Source organism: Odontesthes bonariensis, chromosome 19 (genome assembly GCF_027942865.1).
Source record: "Odontesthes bonariensis isolate fOdoBon6 chromosome 19, fOdoBon6.hap1, whole genome shotgun sequence".
NCBI classification, from domain to species: Eukaryota; Metazoa; Chordata; class Actinopteri; order Atheriniformes; family Atherinopsidae; genus Odontesthes; species Odontesthes bonariensis.
In genome coordinates, this window is record NC_134524.1 from 25,739,309 (window position 1) to 25,751,670 (window position 12,362).

The 12,362-nt window shown below is 40.8% G+C and overlaps 1 protein-coding gene across 8 annotated transcripts in view; it reads right to left on the minus strand.

Annotated features, from left to right (window-relative positions):
* The window catches only part of sorcs2 (sortilin-related VPS10 domain containing receptor 2), a 342,203-nt gene that overhangs the window by 250,987 nt on the left and 78,854 nt on the right, over positions 1–12,362 (minus strand). For all 8 annotated transcript variants that reach the window (XM_075451686.1, XM_075451687.1, XM_075451685.1 and 5 more), the window contains exon 2: positions 2,523–2,590. In XM_075451686.1, the coding sequence (XP_075307801.1) occupies positions 2,523–2,590 (68 nt within the window). The remainder of the gene's footprint in view (positions 1–2,522; positions 2,591–12,362) is intronic.

Here is a 12,362-nt window from a genome sequence, read left to right on the forward strand (position 1 = left end):
TTCAGAATCAAGGCGTGAAAATTGTAAAATGACAAAGTTTTGGTAGGCAGTTGTTTAGTATGAAGTAGAGTTGCGTCACTTGGACTGGAGCTGTGACCAATGAGTATTAAACTGTGGTTGCGACTATGACCGGTTTTCTAACCCCAATTGTGTACTTTTAATTCCTATTAACAACCATTAACTCACATGAAGCGAAGCAAAATAGAAAGGTATGTGAAAGCCGAAGTACAGAAGAAGAAGAAGTACTGTGAATGGACGGTAGGAAAAACGAATGATGCAGGTCAGGACTTAAACCAGAAGTTGAATGCTTGAGGGTCAATGGCTTTAACACCATCCAACAACCTCTTACAGAGAATTTTATCCAACTGAATAGTTGTCAACTATTGACATTGTCAGGTCATCATGTTGCAACAGTAGTGTAAACGTCGTCTGTAGCGTGATAGGAGCTGTATCACAGAGTACTGAAGAAGGAAAACAATGCAATTCAACAACTTTGGAGCCTTGGAAATGACCATGTATTTTTCTAAGGACCAAAATATATATTTCACAATCCATCCACCCCCTATGGTACAAAAATGGTCTTTCAGGTAAATACTGTGAACCTTTGTTTGATTTTAAAGATACAAATTCATCTCTGACAATTATGGGAAAAATAACTGAACAGTTAAAAACCTTCAGGTTTCGACTGATAGGGTGAATTCTTGGCGTGTGGGTGTGGATAGCATGGTGGTGAGGTGAGTTGCACTGTTGCTTTGCAATAACAAGGTTCCTGATTCAAATCTCAGTTGGGACATTTCTGTGTGGAGTTTGTTTGGTTCACCTATGTATGTTTTTTTTCCAGATCCAGAGTGGCATATTAGAACATCATTAGAATATTCTCAACTGAATGTAGGTGTTATGGCTGTTTCCAGAGGAAAATATTTGATTTATTAGTATGTGTTGTGAGCTCCGTCCACCTTTTTTTCCAAAATCATGGAATCACTATTTATGCAATCATTTTAGAAAGTTAAAGGTATCCCTTCTGTCTTTATTCAAATGTGGAAATCATTCTTATTTTTTCCTCTAAATGGCCACAAAATGTTTTTCTAACCTCCAAAAAATTCTACGAGGTCTAGGTTGTTCAGTCGGGTTCGGAGACGTAGAATCTGATTGGCATCTATCGTCTTTATTCAGAGCCGAAGTGATCTGATCTACCGCAGTCTAAGTTCATTAACTCAGCTGCCCTGGAAACTTTTCTCCTCTCTGTGTTGTTAACTTTCCCTTTGCGTAAAATGTGACATCTTGATCTTTCCCCACCCAACAGGGCCAGGCAGCAAACCCATTCATCTTCCTTGTTTGATCCCACAGCCCTGGGACTTCAAAGCCTGAAGGCCAGTGGACTGTGGCTGTCCACTCACAATGCGCAACTGCCAGCCAAGAAGAAATTGAAGTACACCCCAATCACGAAACTTAGAGAAATGGAAAGATAGCCGTATGTATCCTCTTGGAAGCATGCAAATTTCATGGTAATTTCTGTGTTTTTTCGGACAATGACTCCAGCAGGCAGCTGGCCAGCTCCTCCTGTTTCTGCCAATTTAGGTTCTGCTCAGACTAAATTCCACCATTTGCTGTCTTTTTACTTACACAAGCGAGCTGTCCAGTTTTGAATCTCCAAAATTATTCATACACTACAACAATTAAAACATCAACAAGGAAGGAGAAAAATATGTACATTATTCATATCTGTTCTCGAGGGAGAATCGCAGTCAGAGCTAATGAGAGGCGGAAGCTTTGAAGTCAGGGAGTCGTCAGTGAGGTGAATGGAATGAATTAAGTACCACCATCAGACACGTTTTGCTCTCTGTGTGAATGCCTTCTAGACAGCTAATTTCTACCAATTTTATGAGTCCTGACTTGTCTATTTTCCAAGTATTATTGGAAATTTGAATATAATTAGGTCTCCTACACCCTGTCTTCCACAAGGTCAAACTCAGATACAAAGCAATGCCACGGGACCTAGTAGGGACTAGATGTAGAATAAAGGAGAAACGAATAAGCCACAAGAATATATGCAGGACACCAGATATATTCGAAGTCATGTGGAGCAGAACGGATTGAAATCCTGTGTCTGCTGCTCAAAAACAAGAGAGGTGTGAAGTGTGTTGGTAAGAAGCCTCTTTGCTAAATAGAGGGAGCTCTGCCAGCCAGACTTGACCTCTTTCCCTGTCGCTGCCGGTGCCCACCATCCTACCCTGTGCCACGCTGATACGGTATCTGCCTAAACAGATGCCCACTCTTGCCTTGCAGCGTCATTCTCCAGTCCTTCATTTTACTTTTTGCTGCCTGCTGATGTTTTGTCCGACATAGTTTTCCATTTCATCCTTGTTCCCTTGAACAGACACAGTGCAGAGATAACAAAGACCCATGCTGACCTCCCTGTTAAAGGGAGGCCGCTGGCTGATGAAAGGTCTGCCCGAATCTGAGGCCAGACGTGACATAAAGACATCTATTGCGAGTACAGATGGTGTGAACGTTTGGCCTACCTCCACAGCGAGCTCTCCAGTACCTTGGTGGAGTCAGCGTGGTAGTACTTGGTCAAGATCAGGATAACCTGTGAGCAAACAGGAAGGAGAAAAAAGACATTTAGACGACGGCTCCAAAGATAAGACTGACAGTAAGCGAAATCAGAGCCGGAACATGGACTTTTAAACAAAGCTCAACCGCAATCCACAACATCAACATGATGAGACTTGAAAAAAGCAGAAAACATCTTAGCTTTGCTGCATCGCTGTGTAGAAGTATAGATGCTAGAGTATCTAAAGTTCTCTGAGTCAAACTTTCTAAATCATGGTGTAACAGACTTCATGACATCCATTTATAAAGAATAAAAAAAAGTTAAAATATATAGGGATGTATCACTTTTTCATATATAGGCAACTATAAAATAGAAATTGGATTATTTAAAGTAATGACAGACATTAGGACATAAACTGACAAAGGTGGCATATGGAAATGAAAGCAGGTATATAAGGGAGATAGAAAACAGAGAGTGGGGGCAAAGCTAGGGCCAGCTGGATAAATCTAAATGATGTAAAAGACAGTTTTGCACAGTAAAAAGCCTGAGGTATGCACCTACAATGTAAGTTGAACATTTGTTCTAGCCTTGGCGCAGACAGCTGCACATTCACAGACTCTGTTCTCATCCGTGTCCCGCACTGCCAGGACTGTTTTTAGCTATCTCTTTCGGTGCACCCACATCAGAGTCTTGTCACGCAGAGCTGGCGGTCCACATTCTTAGTATGTTTTCTTAGCGATTGTTTCTTTTAGGCATCTGATGTGCAGAGCACGTTGCTGTTTGTCTCGAAGCTGCAGCCTTTACCTGCTGCTGAAGTTACCTTCATCGGTGTGATGTTAAGTGTGAGACTGACAACTGTCAATGGTAAAACTGCAGACAGGGGAAATATAAGTATTATGTGTATAAAACTGACAGTCAAGTATTACTCTATCAGTTGAGTGGGGCTCGGTTTGCTTTATGTGCAAGCACGAGCTCTCTGACTCAATGGTCTTCTCTGCACTACTGAACCTCTTAGCATCTTTTCGCATCTTGTTTTTGTTCCAGTTCGCACTCATCAAACTTGCTCCCTGAAGCAGCACGCGGCTTTTTCCTGTTAAATACCTCCGATAAATTTGGCCGCTCACTGCCAGAACCAGCCAATATATAATAACAGTCGAAATTTTCGTGGCAACTTTAAATTTGTTGCGTTAATCTACTTTCAAGGGCATAGAACAAGCTAAAGTATTTCTTAAACATGTCAGCAAAATTATGATCGTCATTGATTTTGTGTGCTCCAATTATCAAATAAATGCTTGCCATAGCTGGTTGAATATAATTCACTTTTGTCGTAAGTCATCTCAGAGGATCCAACATAAAGAAAAACCCAACAAATGTTACCTCTACGGTATTACTGCTATTCCCAGTTCAAATGGCTGACCAGACATTTGACATTATATTATATTATACATATGACATTATCAGACATTATAATAAGTTTATCACAGGATTTTAAAAAGCTTGTTATTTTGACGGAAGGTACAATGTTTTTTTCATCTGTCCTTATGTATAGCTTCAATATTAACCATTTCGAATTGAATATAACTAAACTACAATAATAACTACAATGAATGCATTAAATCCTTTGTTAAGCCTACTGCTGTATGGTTTGATTTTCTCTATTGGAGTTTTTTTTTTTTCATTTGTCTGGGAAACAAACCAAACAAAGTGCTGGATAAGTGAAATGTCAGTGTTTAGAAATCCAACTGATTTTTTTAGGCCCAGTAAAAGTAAAGATCTATCACATAATCTATGTTCTTCATTATTCCAGTGCATAGGAACAAACAAAGTTTAAGGCCAAACTTAAGGTAAAATTTCAAATTGATATTTTCAGCCCCACTGGTCGGTGAATAGACTTTTATAAATATGACAAACATTTGGCCCCTGTATGATAACTATCGCTTCTATATTCTAAGCAGCCACGGGGGAGCTCTGCATTGTTTCTGATTTTTATGCTGATTTCTGTTTGAGAGTGCTTGGAGAGACTATTACTCTGAACAAATAGCTGCCTTGTTTGCCAATTTGATTCCAGTGAGAGCTCTTGAAGAACTTTCCTCTTTGCTATCTCTTAGTCTACTTGTAGAGAAATTAAGAATTTATCTTAAACATATTTTTCTTAAGGCAATTTGACTATGAAATATTCCTTTTGAGAAGAATATGGATTTACTTTTTGCATTAGGGGACGGATACGATATTACTCCCATATTTCACAACAGAAAAAAAATTTGATAAACTTAATGCATTATTCATATAACTGAGACATCTGGACTGGGGCACAAACCTTGTCCATAAAGACTCAGATGCGCTTGCCTTTCATATATCTCAGAACTCCTGTTCTCGACAGCAAGGTCTGCTGGGATTTGCAGGACTGCCAGGGGTTCAGACAGCACAGAAAGGACTAACTCAGTGTAACTGACAGGCTGGTAGAAGTTTTAGATAGAGCTCGTAAAGAATAGAGGTCTGCCTTCAGGCAGAAGTAAGTTGATTAGGCAAGTGGTCCCGCTTAGAGGCTACAGCCAAAAGCAGCCTCTGGTGAAGGTTGCTGCTCGAGGAGCCAAGCTTCAAACTCCCTGTAATAAGAACACTCCTGATACATGTTAATGGGGAAAGCACCCACATCGTGCATCGCCATATAGGGAATATGGCGATACAGGGAGTAAAGATAGAACCCAAATATGTCTCAGTGTCCAAATCTGCAGAGTCAGAGTGACATCTGAGAAAAAAAAAAGACAGCAAACAAGTAAGAAGGCAAACATCCAGTTGAATGGGATAGAATAAAAACCGCGCTGAATTACTCAGCTGACTTCCAAAGATATGGCTTCAGGCACAAATACACTATTATCTCAAACATGTTTTCATCCTTGTCAGAGCATTTGCATAAAGTTAGTCCAGAGGCTTTCATATTGCTTCTTTGTGTCAGGGCAAGGTCACCCAGCCTCAGGCGTTTAGGTGGCAGCAAAGAATCAAACTGTAACCAATTCCAACTTTAATGCAACCTTCCACTGAGGAATACCGTGAACCGTGTCCGGAAAAAGCCGTTGCTCTACAAAGCTGTGAGGGGGTCCACAGAGTGAGCTTTCAGGGCTTCAGAACAATTTCAAATCTTTCAAGGCGCTTGGTTCAGAGAAATGCTCAAGCTTGACCTTCAAGGATGCTCATGGAGTCCAGAAAGCCGGAGTAAGGTTTAACCTTGTTTTAAAATAAACGGTTCTTTCCAAATGAGGTAATACACAGCACTCATATCTGCATTTGTCAGCGAACAGTCGTGTGAGGCATGTAGGAGGTTTTTCCCATTTGATTGCTGGCCCTCTGTGACTCAACCAGTATCTGTGGAAACTGGCTGTCCGCCTCTGCACAGCTGTCCTTCTCCTAATGAGACGCTGGAGCAAAGCTCGACACTCTTATCATGCAGGCAGAAAGTCCCCTGACAAAAAGATTAGATCTGCCATGCAACACTATGGGTACTCATGCCTCCAAAGCCCCTCTTGGTTTCTTTTGTCCTTTACGTTAAATAATCCAGTTGAATGTGATCTTGCTCTTAGTGTTGTGTCGACTGATCTTTTTTTTTTATTTTTTATTTTGGATTTGTTTTCTCAGTTCAGGTGATAAAGCTGAGAGTCCGGTAACTTAATCTATTAGACCAAAGATTTGATCCAACAGATGAAAAAGCAACGAAAACATTCACTTGAAATGTTTGCAGCCACTTAAAAAGAAATTGAAAAAATAAACGTTTCGGCAGCCATACTCAGTACTTTATAGCCGGAAATAATGTTTTTATTCCAGCCGAGTTTGCATGGAATCCAGTTTGCATCCTCTGTTCTGTACATGAAAAGGGGAAGAGTGAAGAAACAGTGCCTCTCGAGTTTAACTTGAGAGCCAAACATCAGCCCCCTTGAGACTTATGAAGGTCTCATTCATCCAAAAGCCAATATCAATAAAATATTCTGCCTATCTACCCACATGTTGAGTCAGTCCTCAAGAACTCAAGTTCTATCCAAAGGGAAAATGATTTTTCCAAGGATATGCTTGACCATAAATCACTGCTGGAAGGATGCAGAGAGCCCTTACTTGGCAGTGACACAAGTAGCCACACTGACAAAACTGCTGAGCAGCACATAAGCCAGATTCATGCATTGCCTCCTCAGAACAGAACACTGCGTTAACACTGCAACTTGGCAGCTTCCAGTTACATCTCGTAGGACTAAAGGGCTAAAATGGCACAGGGTATGAATCCCTTCTCATTTAGGGACCGCAGCACTGTAGTCAGTCAGTCAGTTGTAATCAAACACAAACAAATCACAGAGGCATACTTTGAGTCAACAAGAATTGGAAAAAACATGTCACGCCGGGGCGATCAAAGTCTGGAAGCTCATTACTTTCCCAAGCAGTGACGATAGACGAAAAAAGTCCCTGCGTGCTCTCCTGATTTAGATAATAAATTAGAAGATTGTTTGCGACGAACTCAGTGAACTAATCATGGAGGAAATATTGCGCTGTTGTAAACCATCTTGTAATACTGTGACCACATTGTCAGCCACTGTGGGATTCTTGTTTGTAAGCTGGCAGACAATGAGCCCAATGGGCCTTGCCGGGGAAAAGTCAACAAGGGTGGTCAGGACCCTCGGTTGACTCCATGCAGGACCTACAAGAGACCCCATTGAGAGTCAAGCTCATAGCAGCGATGAACATGAGCTCCCGCTTGACAACCACTGTTTGTCCTCGACACATTCCCATCAACTGGGCTTCAATAGAGTGCTATCATTCAGCCACTGAGAAGACAGAGGAAGTATGGGACTTTGGGGGCAAAGTAAAGAAAGACAGACTCCGTGGCTTTGGACGAAGAATGCGCTCATTCATTTTAAAGGAGAAAACAGCACTCAGTCGAAAGTGTGTGACTGCCCCTCCTCATCTCCTCGAGGGGCTTCGCATTCATGACAAAAAAGACCACACGCATAAACAGTTCATCACAGTCGGCAATACAAGAAGGAATCTCATTTTTTTGTACATCTTTTTGAGGAAGAAGACCAATTTAGATCCTTGAGGCACAAAATTAAATTCCACATCAGTTAAATTTCGGGAAGGACTCCGAGCTGACACTTTTGCCCCACAGTCTGGCTCTCTTACCCGCTACACAGACACAATATTACAGATGCAAATTCTATTGCGTATGAGGCCTTTCAATGTGTTGCGTAATATGAAACCTCGACCTAAACTCAATCCCATTGAGAGTATTTTGGCTTGCTTTTTCTTCCATTTGATAAAGCATAGCGTTGTAAAAAAATGAAATATCAGGCAGAGAATGAAAAGCCAGAAGAGAGACAGAAACGATTAACATAAAAAAGCCCTACTAAGATCCAAAACACGGCTGTTACAAATAAATGGTCTACATTTTCTCATCCACACAATATTGATTAATCAGTTCTGACATGATCTGCTGCTATTTCTAGACTAAGTCTTGGAAACGCGGCTGCATCTAGTAGTTAAGCAGGAATCTTTTGGCAACAGCAGCACCGCTGACCTAAAAGCTTAAGACATCTCAAATCCTGACAACATGAAGCCTCCCTTTCATTTCTAAATGGGTCACCTGAACCCTCAAATAAGTGTCAAATAGCCAACATGCTCTTACTCTCACGTCAAAATACCGACTGCTTATCCACAGAACATTTCAATGGTTTCTACTGGTGACTACATTTGCTCAGACACGCACCGACTCGCATAAAGTAAAGTGTTTAATTCATTGAAATAGTTTCCCATTAGCCCCATCTTTCCTATTCAGTGACCATGTTAATGGTTTAGGGCCGAGCGGTCACATCTGGTTGAAGTCGTTTTTGTGTTGGACCTTTGACTATAGCCTGCGTGAGGCCAGCCAGTGACCCTCGCACTCGTTAGGATTTTAACTGTGGTTTGAGATTGCCATCATTCATTAAACTTCCCAGGCAGAGAAGAGGGCAGGGCAATTACATGGGCCTTTGCCTCTGCTTGCCCTGTGCATTGTTCTGACCTCCCTGGATGGAGCCCATCCTCTCAGATTGAATAGGAACACATCTGGCTACCAGGCGAACTTTGTTACCATTTTCCGCTCTTTAGATATAAACCAACTGAGGGGTTTTCAGCTCAGTTGGAAAGTGGTTTGAGGTCAGTTAAAGGTATTTGTGAGCTTCTGTCTTTGTTTATCACAACTAGTCAGGATTCTGTTGTTTAATTCTGAACGAGAAGCTCACGTAAAAGCTTTCGTAAAAGCTCCAGTTCAACAAAAAAGAAGATGCATAATCATGGTGCGCATCTTTTCCCTCGACTTGTGCCCTTCTTTTGGAAGTACGTAGACAAAAGTTGTCCTATTTGTGTTGCATCAACAGCATGTTACTCAGCAAGTGGCCAGGAAGAAGATCCAGTGTGCCTCACTATTCCCGACAACGTGATTCATGGCTTTCAAATGCACTCAATGAGTGAGAAATCATCTGGGTACTTCAACGTTAACAAGCACCAGAATCAGTCCAAACAGGCAGTAAATGATTATAGGAATGATGGAATAAAGGTTTGGTTCAGTATGGTTTATTTGTAGAGCTCTTTTAAAACCAAAAAAACTGTTCACTCCAACGAGTAGGCCTCAGGTGTGAGAGTGGGTGTTCGCCAGTCGTTTAACAATTCTGACGCCACACAAAGGGCACCCAGTAAGTACAGAAGGTAGAAAAAAAAGAATGTCTCTACAGGGAATTGTGTAACCGATCAAACCCGAAAAGGTACAGTTATTGCAAATGTCACAAAAAAAGTCAATTACTGCTTAAAAGTAAAACAGGCAAGTTGAAACTATGCAAATACGACTGCACTGGAAAAAATGCCCCTCCAAAAATAAGTAAGAAAAACAACAAATACAAGACGTTTTTGCTTGAAATAAGCAAAAAAAAATGTGCCAATGGAACTGGTGAAAATCGGCTTGTCAAGATTTCTTGAAATAAGATGTGATATTTAGGAGTTTTGAGATAAAAGTGATCTCGAAATTAGCTTAAAAACCTCTTCAAATGTAAAAAACAAAAAGCTTGTTTCATATGATATGTGACTCAAAACAATTTGTTTTCAAGACTTTTTCATTTAACAAGATATTCCAGATGTATTGTCTTCAAACAAGTCCCTATATCTGGCTGAAATAGTACTTGTTAGGCAGTTGTGTCTTATATTAAGTGTAATGAGATATTTTGACTAGAAATTAGACAAATATACTTGGTAAGACTTTGATTTTTTTCCAGTGTGGGTATACATAATGTACTATCTTTACAACTTCATTGTGATGCTATGCATTTCTCCGCAGTGACATCTGCTGTTTAGATGAAAACTGCAGCGAGTCCAGCACTCAGGTGCCAGTATAAACAGACATGGTGCTGCGTTGAGGTTCCAGTTTACTTGTGCAATAACCAAAGCAATGAACATAACTGTGGCATAAAAAGTCCTATATGACTGTGTGTGAATGGAAAGTATTTTAAGGCATTTTGTCAACCTGGCCCGAGTTTAAAAAGATTGAATTGTACCACACCTATCCTTTGTAATCATTTCTTTCTTTCATGTCTAACATGCATTTTTTTTCGTTGCCATATTCTCTCTTTTTGATCTCCACGCTCCACAGCTTGAAGTCTCTGCGGTCTTCCCTCTTCTATTCTCGATTCCTCTGTTCTCCCATGAATATTGGGGGCAATTGCTATAATTGGGCTCTGATCAAACTGGCAGCCTGCATTTCTGAGGAGGAGTCGGGAACATTTAAGGCTGGCAATGTTCACGCAAATACATGTGCATCCACCCTGGCTCTCTGAAATTATGGGGTGCGTTAACAACTGTGAGCTATCTTTGGTGAGACACATTACTGTTATTCCACTGAAAACCAAAAAGTATACACATGAAAACATTTTAAACACTTACTTTGAGACAAAAAATTGTGTTTGCAAGCAAATAAATGTTCCTACATTTAGAATAATTTGGCTAACTTTGCCCACTGAGAATGTGTTAACTATTGACTAATACGCTACCGAGCAACTAATTGGACCAACAGGACTGAGCGAACTGAGGTGCTTAGATGTGTGATAATCCACTGGAAGCTTGAAGCCTTTGGGACTGAGAATGAAAGTCGTGGGGGAGGAAGAACAGATAAAGAAAGACATGGGATAAAATGGGAGACAGCGAGATAAAAAGGAAAATGCAGTGAGAGTGAGACACAAAGAGACAGAAAGTAGAGTTGAAAGGAGAGAAGGGTTCGGAAAGGATACATTGGAAGTAAGGCACTACATGTTAAAACAGAGTATGAAGAATGATAGTTAGAAAGCAAAAAAAAGATGAAAACAGTGGACAGATTAGAGCCGGAACAAGGAGAGAACAAGAAAGTGAGGCATTAGAAATGAAATAGGAAAGTAATTGGGAGTGAGAAGGCTGTAATGGGAACAGTAATCGATAAAGCTTAGGGATTGAGACAAGCCTTCTGGTCCTCAAATCTGCCCATTGATTTGCACAGCTCATTGGGGAAGAGGCAATGGGGTTCAGCGGGGCCACTGGGACAAGGAAGTCAACTTAACCCGACTTCCAAGTAATCAGCCCTGATCTTCAAGGGAAACCTGATGGGGTACTTAACCTTCTGTGTACTGTAATTCCCCAAAGAAAGCAGACGAGCAGGTGTCTGGACACGTTGTAAAGCTTTTACTGGGTTAAAGTCCCCCTTCAATAAAAATCAAGTTTTTAACCTTTTGAAGATTTCAATTCGATGTTTATATGATACAAGACGTGCCATGAGAGAAAAAATCCGCACTTTCAGCACTAGAGCTGTGAATCTCCGCTTTCAACCTGCAGAGGTACGTCGAGCTGAGAAAAGCATGCTGTTACTGTTTATCATTCTCTTAGGGTTTGTCACTGCAAGCAGCACCTTTTGAATATACTTTTTAATACACTTTCACTTTTTCACTAGCAGGCAACCTAAAGAAATTCAATGCATGCAAAGTAATGGGCAGATCCACCAAACATGGAGAAGGGTACGGAACTTTTACTCGGCCATTTTCATTTTAAAGTTCTTCCAGACGGTGGAGTCGACAGAACAAAGTCATCTGTAAACACTGCCGAGTTGAATTGTCTTCTCACCGCAGTAGTTCCAGTCTAAAATATCACTTAAAGGCAAAACTACATAAAAATGCTGATGTTAAAAGTGTGTTTGCACAACAAATGTTATGGCACTTTCATTCATATGGCAGCACATTTAAAATAAAACTAAATGCTAAAAGCTATACACTACTTTTGAATTTATTTTTGGATTTTGCGTACAAATGCGATTAATCGTGAATAATCAGGGAAATCATGTGATTATCCGATTATCCATCCATCCATCCATTATCTATACCGCTGAATTCGTTGGTCGGGTCCCGGGGGGGGGGCTGGAGCCTATCCCAGCAGTCAATGGGCGAGAGGCGGGGTACACCCTGGACAGGCCGCCAGTCCATCGCAAAGCCACACAGAGACAAACAACCACGCACGCTCACACTCACTCCTAAGGACAATTTAGAGATGCCAATTAACCTTACATGCATGATTTTTTGGACAGTGGGATCATGTGATTAATTAGATTAAAAATTGTAATCGTTGCCCAGCCCTAAGAAAAATTAAAGTCAACAGCGCCGATTTTATGGACAAACAACACTGGAATTGGAAGAAATCTACATGAAGCTTTGTGAATAACAACGTCCTTTTTCTATTTAAATAGACCGAAGGGAAACACTTCAACACAATTCTAACAGACATGTGGCGA